The 15,305-nt window shown below is 31.3% G+C and overlaps 1 protein-coding gene across 1 annotated transcript in view; it reads right to left on the reverse strand.

The window, feature by feature from the left end:
• Nucleotides 1-5,296: 5,296 nt before the first annotated feature.
• Nucleotides 5,297-15,305, reverse strand: part of LOC106472273 (low-density lipoprotein receptor-like) — a 50,413-nt gene continuing 40,404 nt past the window's right edge. The window contains exons 13-21 of the mRNA XM_022400869.1: nucleotides 13,496-13,614; nucleotides 13,092-13,231; nucleotides 12,831-12,972; nucleotides 12,533-12,679; nucleotides 11,869-11,928; nucleotides 10,127-10,243; nucleotides 7,689-7,891; nucleotides 6,959-7,099; nucleotides 5,297-5,774 (exon numbers count right to left, since the gene is read on the reverse strand). Coding sequence (XP_022256577.1) covers nucleotides 5,730-5,774; nucleotides 6,959-7,099; nucleotides 7,689-7,891; nucleotides 10,127-10,243; nucleotides 11,869-11,928; nucleotides 12,533-12,679; nucleotides 12,831-12,972; nucleotides 13,092-13,231; nucleotides 13,496-13,614 — 1,114 coding nt within the window. The 3' untranslated portion in view covers nucleotides 5,297-5,729. The remainder of the gene's footprint in view (nucleotides 5,775-6,958; nucleotides 7,100-7,688; nucleotides 7,892-10,126; nucleotides 10,244-11,868; nucleotides 11,929-12,532; nucleotides 12,680-12,830; nucleotides 12,973-13,091; nucleotides 13,232-13,495; nucleotides 13,615-15,305) is intronic.

Genomic DNA, 15,305 nt, shown 5'->3' on the forward strand with positions numbered 1-15,305 from the left:
TGTGGTTTGTCTTTGTTTGCTCAATGGCTATTTGTATATTCAGGTCGGACTGTATCGGTATTTAACGAAACTATCTGGCTCGGCATAGCCAGGTGGTTAGGGCGCTCGACTCGCAATCTGCGGGTCGCGGGTTCGAATCCCCGTCACACCAAACATGCTCGCCCTTTCAGCCGTGGGGATGTTATAATGTGACGGTCAATCCCACTACTCGACTCGCAATCTGAGAGTTGCGGGTTCGAAACCCCGTCACACCAAACATGCTCGCTCTTTCTGGGTAATATACCGAGTTATTTACATACCGTTCACTACCAGTGTTGGTAATATACCGAGTTATTTACATACTGTTCACTACCAGTGTGGGTAACATACAGAGTGAGTAACAGGTTATGATTTTGTCTGATCCGTAACAAACAGATTGCGTTCAATCACTCAGTGGTAATTAGTGAGATTATATGCAGTATTAACAATATTTTCGAGTCTCTTTACCGACATATGTAATTAATTAGTTTAGGGAAAGTCGCAGACCCGACATGGTTCAAACATAGCCGGAGGTTCAAGCATTGTCATCCCTAATTTTGAGTCGAATCCCCGTCCCACCAAACATATTCGTCCTTTCAGCCGTTGGGGCGTTATAACGTGATGATCAATCCCACTATTTGTTGGTAAACGATTAGCCCAAGAGTTGGCGGTGATGATTAGCTGCCTTTCCTCTAGTCTTACACTGCTAAATTAGGGATGGCTAACGCAGATATACCTCGTGTAGCTTTGCGCGAAGTTCAAAGCAAAGCAAACGCAACCCTATTTTTGAACTGCGTAACGGAGGGAAAACAGTCTTCAGTTATTGCTGCCTAAATCGGACACTCTTACCAAATAACAAGATTGACTGTCACTCTTATAATTACCGATAGTGTGTTAGTAGTGTTCGTGCTCGAATCCGAGATCCTCGGTATGATACACTAACCACAAGGTTCCGTTTAAGCTTTTCGAATTTGATGTTTGTTTGTTATGAATATCGTGTAAAGCTACACGAGGGCTAGCTGTCCCTAATTTAGCAGCTAATCATCACCACCCACTCTTTTACCAACAAATAGTGGGATTGACCGTCACATTATAACGCCCCACGGCTGAAAGGGCGAGCATGTTTGGTGGGACGGGGATTCGAACCCGCGGATTGCGAGTCGAACGCCCTAATCTAGCGTATCTAGATTAAGGTATTCGTGTATCTAGTCTAAGCCATCAGGGTAAAGGAAATATTAGGAACAGGTTAAGGTATTCGTGTATCAAGTGTAACCCATCAGGGTAAAGGAAATATTAAGAACAGGTTAAGGTATTCTTGTATCTAGTCTAACCCATCAGGGTAAAGAAAATATAGTATTTTTATCTTTTTTTCGACCAATCAGATCAGTTACAATCTACATTTTATTCTCTCGTTTGAGTTTTTGTCAATGATACAAGTGTTTGTATTTATAGTCTATATTTCATGTAGTCTTCGAAAAAACTAATTCTTAAGATACTTCATATACATCAACTTATCGGGACAAACCTTTTATTTTGTTTTTATTAATAAATACAAGAATCTGTGTGAGAATTGTTTAACAGGTTCTACATTATCGTATGTTGAAGTTACACACACACACAGAACAAATCACTGCTTCCAAGATTTAACGTTACTAATGGAAACGTAAAATAAACGTCTGTCTGTTGTAAATGCTTTACTTTAAAACTTCGATTAGTTTCAGTACATTAATAAGAAATGGTTCATTTTAAGTTCAACAAATGGTAGCTTAATTACATCACAGATGGCGCCACTAATCGACGAAGGAAGATTATAGACTACTTTGTATATAATTTTATTGTTTTTATTTAATTTATGTCAGCGGTATACAAGGTACTACTATGGCAAATAATACTTGCTTTCGAACTAAATGCCACACGTGAAATACACCTTTATTCTAGGCTTTTTTTACCACTGAAAACAGCGTATTTAAAATACGTTCCATAATTACAATGTTTTAACAATTTCCTGTAATACATTTCCCAAATCATTCGTTTTGAAGAAGAATTGTAAATTACATATCTTCAAAAATCAAACATCAAAATTGATATTCAAAAGTTTTAATGACAAGAAATACACATAACCATAAACTGTTGGCGAAAGTCATGTATGCAAATCACAACGTTGTATAAAAATGCATACATATATAAGCAAAGAAAAACGTTTACACTTATCACACAGACACAAATTCCTTGAAGGACAACCTTAAACGTACTACACTCATTTGACTATAGTATCTTTAATGGTTTGTAACGTAAAAAGATATTTAGTCCAGATATTTTTTCTAAAATTTTTTTCCAGTGAAAATTTATATATTCACTCCTCCAACGCGTGAGGAAACTAAAAAACAAACAAACCAGGATTATAGATATCTAGTCCAAAACCAGTTGCTGGTTAAAAACATACAATAAATTCAACACAACAGGCATGTTTCCATATTTGGTAAACAGATCAAAGAACAAATAACGTGTTAAAACGACATCTACCAAGAAAAGCTAGAAACGATAATATCACAATAAAAACCAATCTTTTAACCGGTCTAAAAAGATTCCAACTTCGAACAAAAAAAAAAGTGTCTACGGTTTAATATTTTTCAAACAACAAAATGAAAATTATTAATAAACACAACAAAAAAATGTGAAACTTTGTTGGCTTCTTAGGCTCTTTTTTTAATTATCAAACCTTGATATATTTCTTAAAACTGGTTAAAATGAACTTTTTTTTTTTTATCCATTACCTGGTGGCAGAAAATGAAATAAAAAAAGTAGTTTAATACTACTAATTACATAAAACATTCAATACAGCATGGCCAATAAAATATATATATTTTTATCACGGAAATAAGATATTATGTTGGTTTTAATGAAAGAATGAAAATTTTATCACAATATTCTTATCCTTTTGAATATTCAACATGGCTAAACAACGACTCATGCCTACACTTAAACTAAAAATACTAGTTGCTCCCCAAAAAAAAAAAAAAAATCAAGTCTCAAAAGCCTACATGTTAACAACTCAATATAAACAACAATAACTTATTTTATCAAATGCAGTTAAATTTTATTGTATATATATTAAATTTTTTAACAAACAGGATAAAAAAGGAAGTAAATACATTGTGAAAATGAAACCTAAACCAACAAATGAATGTTTTTATGAATACAGAAGGAACACTTAGCACTTCTCAGATGGCATTTAAATTATAAATAGTTAATTTAACAGTTATGAACACCAACAGTTTGACAGCCAGTTACCTACAAGAACGATTAATTTATTATTTACAACAGTTATACCACAGATTTCCATACGCTACAATATTTATAAGCCAAGAAAATGTTCTCTTATTTTGTTTAATATCCAATTCTCCTCTGTTCCCGACAAGCATTTTAATGGTAATGTACCTTTCACAAATTGTACAGGTTTTCTTTGTATCTTTAAATTAATTTTTACCTCTGAAAAAATAATTGCTTTTCATCTCTCAAAATTACTCGTATACTCCAAATGACTTACACCGAAGCATCAACATATAAACAAAGCTAAGGAGAATCTCTAATAGAAGTTTGCAAACATCAAATTTGCATTAAAAAAACACACACACAAAAAAAACTTAGAAATATTTCTAAGCAAAAAAGCACATCAAAATTTCATACTAATGATTTTACATACTGATATATTCACACAATCACCGACTGCAAAATACTACTTTTAAAACAACTGGCACCCACAAGTGTTTTGTGGAGAGGCCACTTCACAACACTAATTGAATGCCCAGCCATTCTCAATGCATGTAACACAGATCGACAGACAGACTCTGCCAGAAATTATAAAGAGGGAATTAGAATATTCATAGTGAAATTTATAAAATTCCTGGTTTACATATTGAGAGGTGGGCTGAAAATTAAAAAGTACTTTAACTTAAAGTTGAGAGTAGTTGTTACCTGTAATACATCATATGTTAGCCCATTTTGTTAAAAGAAATGATCCAATCAAATCTCTTCTACAGTATTTAAACTTTCAGATGACACATTTATGACTTCAACAACTTTAAAAACAAGTAAGTTATAACAAAAACATTTACAGATAGTTGAATTTGACTGTTTTTGACCTCATCAACTTAAATTATTTTCACTCAAGTAAACTTTTGTCTAAAGTTATGAATTTCCAGCTTTGTTTCGTCTTTTGACAAGTTTTCTCTGTGCAGGTGGAAAATTCATTTATTTACATGACAGAAATAAAAATCCCAAAAGAAGGCTAAACATTAACAATTAGAGTTAAAGATGTAGTTTTTGTTTTGTAGCAAATTTGAAGGAATATAACACAAATCATTTATCAAAATTTGATGTTGGACAAGTTCAAGGCTTCAAATTAAACTGATTACATAAACAAAATCTGATTTACCTTTAAGTCAAGTTTAATTAAATCGTGGGAAAGTGTTTATAGGTAGTTCCTCTTTAATGAGAGAACTAATTTATGCATGTTGTTCATTATGCTAAAAGATAACACATTATTTTGTCATTAAATCTACTATTATGTGTAAAAACATGGTTTACATATGGCCATGTCATCATGTTTGTTAACTCGCATTCAAACTTTTATTGAACTATTATTTTATGAATTTATGTCAATAAGTTTGGTATCAAATTGTTGATTATAATTCAAATTTTAGTATTATACATTATTTAATTTCTTGATTTAAAAGTAAATATTAAGAAACTTAAATATTGATTTCTGTGTGTCACATGGTATGTTGAATGCAGCTTTGGTTAAAATTAGATGTTTGTGATGTCCAACTACAAAGTCTATAGTTTCTTATGAATTAGGAACTAAAATTACCGATATTGACAATAGAATATAAAATGAGAACCTCCTGTCTTTTCTATTTGCTGAGATATTGCTACATTTACTGAATCAAACACAGTAGCTCCACCCACCTCTTTCCATTTTTGGAAATATTTGCTTACATTCATCTGCTTTTGTCTATTAATTTATAACCACTCAATTATCTATGTCTTGTAACTAAAAAATGAACCACATTCTAGTAACTTCAATTTAAAATAAACCCTGCAATTAGATTTAGGAAAAAAAAAAATTACAAATTGACTAACAACCTTATTCTATTCCTTCAAATTTCTCTGTATTAAACACTACACGAGTAACTGTTAAGATTACCCTTATTACTGTTATAAAGTATATTTTTCTGTATTTGTTCTTTTACAGAACACTAAATGCTCTTTATTTATGAATACAATGGGTGGTTTTCGTTAGAAAATACAGCGTGGGCGCAGTTTGATGATCAACCGATCATTTACATATTGCACCAAAAGTCGCTTTACTTGTAAAACAACCAATTCTAATCCCATCTTCACAAACAGTAGAATAAATAGGTGACAAAATAATAAATCCTACTTTTGCAATAACTTCACTCTCCTTAATTTAGCTAGATCTGGAGATGTTCTTAAAAAAGTACATAGTTTGATCATTTGAAATCATATAAATATGACATAGAGGTGAATTCAGCCAACGACTCTCATATTTTATTACAGATACTGTGCTAATTAAATAATAATAATATTATATACATATACATTTAAGAGCATTTCAAAACCTTCTTTGAACATCACCAGTTCCAATACTCGAGGGAAGAAAGTTTTAGCTGTGCTAGTTGGAGTAAGGTTCATACAAATTCATTAGTGCCAGGAGATGTCAGAGGCTCCATGCTCTGAAAAGAAAAACAAAATCTCTCTTTTAAAAGACAGTACGATTGTTTTACAAACTATCCAGGTCAATAACAGCTCTATAGAAAAAAGTAATATACCTTTCTATTTACAAATAACATTCTACTATTTACCGATGCCATATTTAATAACGAAAGTATAAGATTCATAATACACACTTATTCATTATCATTGCTTAAACACTAACAGATATTGTGTCTACACTCACTATATCACATCGAAAGTCCCAGAGAGCATATTTGGCTAAAACAATATGTATTTTATGTAAGAAATAAAACAATGAATGTTTTTCGTACACTAGTCCAGAATCTTGTTTTAACAGAAACAAAATGAAAACAAATGTTTGAAATATTCTGTTCAAATTACCTAGATCATGAAATTATACCTGATATATTAAAATTTGAAAGTTTCGATGTATGTTTAACTTAATTTCTTTTGTGTAATATAATTTAAAAAATTCAAACTACAAGCTTGGATTATTTTCTCTCATACATTTGTCACAGAGTTTCCCAAATTCTATACATAGATTTTACATTTTACTTAATATCAAAGGTATCCTGGTGCTCATGCCTTGAAATAACGTAAGCTACTAATGATTTTTTTATGGTTTGCATAACACAGGAAAGGTAACAAGTTCTTTTAATTTACATCCCCGCATGTATGTTTAGTTTGTCGAAGTAACTGCTTCAGCAGTTTCTTTCTGCATACAAGAACTCTTGTTCCGAGAAATCCACTCAAAAGAAGAAAAGGGATCTTTTTTGAAACAATTTATATAAATAACAAACTAAAATAACAAACTAAAATAACAAACTAAAATAAATACTATTCTTATTCAAGTTTCAATGTTTCACACAATAACGACCGCAATAATTTCTTCCACAAATTACGTCTAGCATAAAATGTCGTTAGGCCTAGATACTATTGCTGTTGTACAAGTGTGCATCGAATCAACACAATATTTACCGGCATAATGCATAACAACATCGTACAGCCTAAAATTACATAGCAATTTCTATATAAGCTGCCCATAACATCACCCAGTTCACAGTGGCCCCTCAACCGAGAACACTTCAAAAGACAGTCTGAATGTTTTCTACATCAAGTACAAAATAATTATTCAAACCATTTCAATGGGTAAATCTGCCAATACTAGTTATGAAAAACTCACTGGAGGATATGACCTTGCTGGCTGATACTGATTTTTATCTAGACTAAACTGGTCTTCAGTTGTTTTTCTATACACTGGATTGTCAAAATTCATGCTTGTTACATTCCTTCGAATATACTGCTTATAGACCAGAAATGCAATCTGTAGAAAAAAAAAAAAAGAGTACATTTACAACGTTATTTTCAAATGTATTTGATTAATTACTTTTTACAAAGTAATAATGTTTTTCTTTTATTGTAACTTAAAAAATATTGTGCTAAATATGCAAATGATTTTTATATAAACATTTTAGAACTAAGATGTAATGCCCAACATTTCTTTTGTTGAAAAAATAATGAATTTAAAAAAACAAACAAACATTTAAATTAACAGATTATCACAAGTGTACACAACATCAATGTAATCGTTACTTGCAAGACAACAGAAATAAAATGATAAAAAACTTAGTTTTCTATTGTAATGAATTTATAATGCACAACTAAATTATGTAAATAATAAATTCTTCAGGTGTCATAAAATATACAACTTTAACCCAAGGATGCAATTTAGTTTTGATGTCCAATAGAGGAAAAAAAAATCTGAAATTTAAATACTTTCATCTTTATCATAAAGGAAAGTCTTCACAAGAGGAACGGACAATGTGAAAGGTAATACTTTTATTTCATACGTTTCTAGTTAATCTTTAACATATGCTAATGATTAAAAAAAAAAAACTTTGTTCATTCCTTACCAGGGCAATGATGATCACAAGCCCCCCCAGGATGGCAATTATGATGCCAGCCATTTTACCAGTGTCAGATTCCGAGGAGAATGTTTCACTTTTACCTTCCTGAAACTGCTTATTACTGTCATTCCTCAAGATCTCTGAAGTATAGGTTGTAGCCTCTGACAGTGTAGTTGTCTCTTTAGAAGAACCAGAAGGAACACTTGTTTCTATAAACAAAAAGAAAACAAGTAAGTTGTAGCCTCTGACAGTGTAGTTGTCTCTTTAGAAGAACCAGAAGGAACACTTGTTTCTATAAACAAAAATAAAAACAAGTTAATTACATTGCATCTAATCCTTTCGTTTATTAAAAAAAAAAATCATGTACACAAAATTGTCTTTTTTTACAGGAAAACAGATGTTTATATTTTTCTCTCTCACAAACACAGAACATATTATTTAATTGGTTTGTTATGAATTTTGTGCAAAGCTACACGAGGGCTATCTGCACTAGCCGTCCCCAATTTAGCAGTGTAAGACAAGAGGGAAGGCAGCTAGTCATCACCACCCACCGCCAACTCTTGGGCTACTCTTTTACCAACATATAGTGGAATTGACCGTCACATTATAACACCCCCAATCCGCACATTAGGAGTCGAGCGCCCTAATCACCTGCTCGTGCTGGGCCATATTATTTCATATCATAAGGCAAGGGTTAATGAATAATGAAAAGAAAATTACAATAACCAGTTTCTCAGTCATTCTCCTTAGGGTGTTAAAAGCATACTTACACAACTAATTTCAAAAACATGTTTAAGAAAGACCACCAAATAGATGTTAAAAAATACTTGGGATCAGAATTTTTTAAATACCTTTTCAGACGTGATTTAACGATTCAACAGACTGGGTCTTTTTGGTTACAGAATCAAACTGAACAAACCGTGAAACACTAACTAACCCACCCACCCACCTAAATACGTCCGTGCATATTTGTATGGCTTTTAGCCATGTATACAAAATTGAATTATTTTGTCCCAGTTTTATCTTTTTGTTCCAAGAACACCATATAAAATGTATGGACATTTGAGAATGCTCAGGATGCATAAGGTAAAAACATTGCGATGAAAGTATATACAAAAATTGATTTTTTATTGTTTACTGCTGACAAAAGACATACAGGGTGTCCTAAAATGAATGTACTATAAAGAAAGTTGAAAAACTTGTTAATTATTTGAGATAACAACAAATCTTAAAACAAAATATCTTCTGAAGACTTGTAAGTTAATTGTCATTGTTATTAATTACTTTGTTTATTATTATTATTTATAGCAGTTTTCAGAACTTACCAAGTTTTGAGTAAGATAACAACTCCTGAAGAGTTTCCCCCGAGTTCACCCCTTTGAACTTTTATTTTGGGGGCTTTTTGAAAACAAAAGTCTGAACTGAAACTTTGTATCTACAATGTTGTCTTATTCATCCCTACACGTGTTGGAAAAATGTGTTCTCAGAATCTGAATGTAAAATCAGATTGATTATAGCTAACGATGGAAAACTAAAATTAAATAAAACTTACAAGCCTTGACAAGATATTCTTGTGTTGGATTTTGGGACACCCTGTACTTTATATACGCATACAATTTTGATTTGTTTTAAATTCTCTAACTTGCTTGTCTTTGTTTCATTTGACAAGGTATTTCCTCCTTTCACTAAAACAATTATATAACCCCCCAAAAAAATCCTGCAAGTGATGATGTAATGCTCATACTTCATTTGCACAACTAATTCTATTGGAGTACATACTTGTTAACCCTCAATTAGTAAATATCCTCAAATAATTCATATTATAGAGAAACACTTATGTAGCTTTCAAAAAGAAATAATCAACACGAGCCCAGAACAACTACATCTTCAACATTATTTTTTTAATTGAGGTAGTAAAATTCGTTTTTAAATTATTAGCAAGTTAGTTGTGCCTTTTCGAAGCTAAGAACCCTCCCATTTTTTTAATTGGTGTTTAGCTGGAAGTTATGTATTTTCAAATTTAATATACATGCTCACTTGTCTACAGTGCAGCACTTTACAAGTTCATAAATCAATAACTAACTTTATACCATCTCTAGATATTTGAGAAATATATCAGTCAGAGTAGAAATAAGAAAAATTAATTTACACTGTGCTGTTCAGGCCCCCCTACAGGCACTACAAAAACAAAAGTTTAATATTTTCAACTTCTGGTAGTAATATTAATTAGATAATGATTATAAAATGTAAAATCATTTTGTACACTATTTTCTGGCTCAAAATTATTGAGATAGATGAGAAATATTTTAAATTAAATTTTCAGTATTGGTATACAAATGTGCATTCAATAGTCATGTCATTATGGTTCCAAAGGGGTTAATTAGAAATTACTGACACATACCACGAGACATCTAAATGAAAAATACACAAAGGTGGCCAATTACCTTGATCTGTAGAGTTGTAGAAGTACACAAAGGAAGAGTTATGATCCATTATATCTTCAGAAACGGAGGTAGACTTAGATGTATTACTAGTGTCCAACACAGGTATAGAGTTAGGTTCTTAGAAAAAAACAACAAAAAATGCCATCACTATAGATAATGATGAACAATGAACAAGAATTATATTTAAAAAAATCAAGACATTCTATACAACAAAGCAAAAGAGAGTTAACTAATTATCTAAACTTTCTCAAGAACACGTCTTATCAAGGTTTTAATGTCTTTATGGACATAAATTTAACAAAGTTAGATTAGACTCTTGTTTTATTTTTAAAAAATTAAACGTTTAAGAAGCCACAATGGTCATATGCTACTACTATCTTAAAGATCGGTGGCAACAGTAGGCCTAATTATCAATAAATAATTTTTTTTGCATCATATCCGGAGCGAAAAGAACCAATATTAAACTAGTATTTATTTATTTTGGACTACTTATATCTTTTAATCAAATATCAAGTTGCTGTTTTAATACGATGCAAGATAGCTTAGGTCTGCTGAGAAACAAAAGTGGCATTCAAACATTTGGAACAGCTGCAGCAGCACCCCAGATTTAGTCAAAATCTTGGTCTGGCATACGGTTATGGCAACGTCATTCAATCCTTATACCACAACCATAACTCTAGACGACAAACACCTTCACTCTAAAAATGTTTATAAGTAAATGTATGAAAAGTGTTTATTGTCTAGAGTTATGATTGTGGTATAAGGATTGAGTGAAGGTGTTTGTCGTCTAGAGTTATGGTTGTGGTATAAGGATTGAGTGAAGGTGTTTGTCGTCTAGAGTTATGGTTGTGGTATAAGGATTTTCTATAATATTAAAATAAATCTGCCTGGAAATTTCATATAAGCAAGTCTGGAGTCATAACAAAAACTTTGGAGATAAAGATATTTAAGCTGTTGGTTTAAATAAAAAAAATTAGAGAACCTGCTCAATATATCAAAAAATCTTGCACACAACAAAAGTAAAGAGACGATGTACATTTTCTTTTGAGACTGTTGCTAATTTTTCCTATATTTACTTTGCTTAAAGGCACAAAAGTGGGAAGGTATGCTGTTTCAACTATATATTACACATGCAAGTGACTGAACATATCAACGATTCAATTACAGCTACAAATTGGAATTAATTCTGACAGCCACATTAGTTTCTTTCCTTAGTAGTTATCCAGTCTGTATGAAGATTGGAGAGAAAATGATTTTAAGTCCATCCCAATAGATACATGATGGCAATAACACTGATGTCAACAGAGAAAGAAAAAAAAAACTAGCTTCCTGGCTTGCCAGTTTTTCTCAATAATAAGTGAAAGTCAAATAATTAATTTGTGTTAAAGAAAATCAATTGTTTGATGCAAATAAAAATCAAACATAATTCTGAAGTGTAACGACTCACATAAAAACTAGTTTACACAAAACATTTGTCTTGATCACAACTGTATCCATCTTGTAGCAGCCTCCTCGTAGATAGTTAGAAAAGCCTAATTGGCATTAGATACAGCAAATATAATGTGGTTGACATATTATTTCACTGTTCTTATTCTTTTTAATACACATGTCTATAGACACACATTATATTAGTAAATCCATGCACTACATGATTTTTTTATGCTAGACAAATAGATACAATACCATTAAATAAATGGACAGACACAACTAGTTTAATTGGAAAAAAGGTGCTTTTCTAATACCTGGAGACGAGGATGATATTGGCTGAGAAGTAGTAGTTGTTGTTGTTGTTGTAGCCGATTCTAGAACAATTGTGACAAGTAAAATTGGTATATTACACAAAACAAGACTTGGCAAAAACACTTGAGAATACTGAAATTCATAATACCAATAAATTTTGTTAAATAGGCAAATATATGTAAATTAAACTATACAAATAGAATATCTGTAAAGTTTGAATTGTTGAACTTATTAAAAGATTAAAAACATTATTAGTCTACATACTAAAAAACATGTTCTCTTTTCTAGCTTACTATTCCTCTCAAGCAAATTATCAAAAACAATAAAAAAATTAAATGATTAAAATTAATCATTAAAGACTTTTTTTTTGACGTTGAATAAATAAACAAATAAGATTTTAGCATGGATACATAAAAAAACAAGACAATTAATTTTTAGTATAAAGCCAAGCAGATGATAAAACTACTTTGTACTTATTCGTCTGGTACTGTCTGATCATCTTGAATACAATTTTTGTTCCATTCCGACATTTAGCAGATTAGTTTATGACTAACTATAAATTCAAGGAACAGTTCACAGCTTTGATACTTTTCACTCTACACAAAACATTCCAAGATCATATATAATAGAAATATCATTATTTGAACAAGACTAAAAGAAATGCACCTGTGGTGATGCAGGTTCTTTGATCACTCTGAAGTTCCATATTATCAGGACACACACATCTGAACTTTGCAGAATCTGGAGTTAGGTTGGGTGACGGCAAACAGAGGTGGGAACAATATCCATTCTGATTACTGCAGTGGTTCTCACCTAGTGTTTGATAATGTATTATAAGATGTCATTTGATGTCAATATGAAAACAAAATTTTTCCCACAGTATACAATTTACCAAGTTTTAATATCTTAATACAACTAGTATTTCTATCAGTGATAATTGGTAATTAATTTGAGCTCTACTCACCATTAGGCTGCTTATACTTGTGATAAATGTGCACATCCATGGGAGAGTATACACCAACAGTCACGTTACTTATTTCCTTACCAGTAAACTTATTAACTCTGTGGATGGCTTGGGATTCCCAGTCTGTCCAATACGCCCAGTCCTGCATTTAACAGAACGTAAAAATATAAGAAATATCCAAGACAATTAATCTTCGAAAAATAAGAAAAAATGACAATAACAAAGTAACCAATATTACTGAAAACAGAAAAACTAGCTTACCTCAAACACATCAACAGAGAAAGGGTGTTTAAGATGTTTAGGTGAAAACAAAATGACTCGTTGATTATCCCCAGAATAGTCTGCACTACTGAGTGTATGAAGTTTGGCATCAACCCAGAATATTTTCCTGGACACTAAATCTGTGTAACCAAACGTGATAGTTTTAGCAAACTAAATATGTTATAAGTGACCATTAAAATCTGTTCGGTTTTTGCTTTCTACCACTATAAAACTTATTTGACTAACTCTTTATCTAAAAAAAAAAAAATCTAATTTTACAAAATTCATTTTATGAGCCTTCTATCTTACAGTTTGTAGTTAAACACGGGTTTGGTGTTGGGAATACACATACAAACTAGATATTATTTTCACTTTTAAATAAAGTGTAACAAAGGCTAACATACCTAATGCCAGTCCGTTAGGCCACTGAACATCAGAAGTGACAATAGTTTCCCGATGTGATCCATCCAAGCCAGCACGTTCAATCTTGGCTGGATTTCCCCAATCAGTCCAAAACATCCATCTAGTTAAGGAAACACAAGACCATGTCATACACACATAAACTTGTGCCACATAAAGCACATGGGATGTAATATTACAAGTATATTTTATGCTAAAAAGCATCATAAGTAGCGCTTTATTATTTAACTTTCCAGTTGGCTGAAATATTCTCATATCAACCCATACATCTGAAATTAAATCTATATACTACTAAAACTCTGAGATTGTTTGTTTGTTTGTCTGTAATTAAATACAGCAAAAATGGCACACAATAGTGCCATATTTGTTAGAATATGGTACCCCTGAAATGAGAATAGAAACAAAATAAAACAAGTTTAATTAAAATCGGGCCACGTGTTACTGAGTTAGGGCCGTTTTTCGGGTCACTTTCATGAAAATTTCTGGCATGAGTAATTTTACATCACACTACCGTTTGCGCTCTTTACGAAACTTCTTACTTCACTTTTTTGAAAAATGAAATGGTCTTTCCTTTTACTCCCGATCAACAATCAAATATCTTTTCTTGAATTATGAATAACACAATTGGATTGAAATAAGTATTTAAATTATTTCAAAATAAACCTTCATTTCGGAGCAATATTGAAATTAGCTTGAATTCTTCATAACCTCTGAATAGTGGGTGACCCAATGGGTCACGGTGGTCTAGTTTACCTTAAAACTAGCAATTAGATATATTTTTGCTCATAAAACCATACAAAGTAGTGCAAAAATGCATTCACTATTTTTTCCTAACATTTTAAACATGTATGTGTCTGCCTTAATTCTTTCAGCATGGGTTTGGTCCCACAGATCGACCTCGTAAACATTTTGTGCTTGTTATAGTTTTCATGCTATAGCTTTCAAATTAGTAAGCGTATCTTCATAAAATTTTGCAATTATCATTAAACATTACAAGGCTTTCATATGTTAAATATCAGATTTCTCTATTAAGTTAAAGATTTTTTAAGTACCATTTTTCTCATGCCTTTTTTTTGTTTCAAATGTTGACTATCCAACAATTTGGATTTTAAGATTGAAAACATTTTCATGCATCAGCAAAGTTTCAAACTTCACCAGTGAAACCTTTATAACTTCCAGATAATTATCAAACATTTTTGAAGAAAGAACTTTATATTTTATCTGTTATTTTCACTGTCAAATCTCTGTTCGGTCAATCTGATCAACCTCATAACCACCATAACAAATTAGGAAATAGATATAAATTATGCTTTTTTCATTTTAGATTGACTACAAATTATAACACAAAAATACAAATGTTTAGTCTAAATAGCTTAAATCTCATAACATTAAACATTTATATATATTTATTATTTTTAATATATTGACCTTCCAGTCATGCCTGGCAACAATACAGAAGTTACAATGATGTGGCGCACACGCACTCATGTTACCGTATTCAAGAATATAAAACTGGCCTTTACAAAGTGACCTTGTGTTTTAATGGACTAGTATTTTGTAAAATACAGTCACATTTGAGTTATAATACATTATTACTATTTACAAATAATTTCTTAGTTATTTTTCTTAAACATAGAACAGTAAATAAGTAATTATAGAAAATAATTATATCTTCTAGTTACAAACTTTGAACTCGTTTACTGCTTGCCATAGGTTGCTAAGCCTTATCAAATTTCGCATGTGGAAGATGTGAAACAAAATAAATTTTTTTAAGGATATATATATATATATATA

The sequence above is a fragment of the Limulus polyphemus genome, unplaced genomic scaffold, assembly GCF_000517525.1.
Source record: "Limulus polyphemus unplaced genomic scaffold, Limulus_polyphemus-2.1.2 Scaffold5208, whole genome shotgun sequence".
NCBI classification, from domain to species: domain Eukaryota; kingdom Metazoa; phylum Arthropoda; class Merostomata; order Xiphosura; family Limulidae; genus Limulus; species Limulus polyphemus.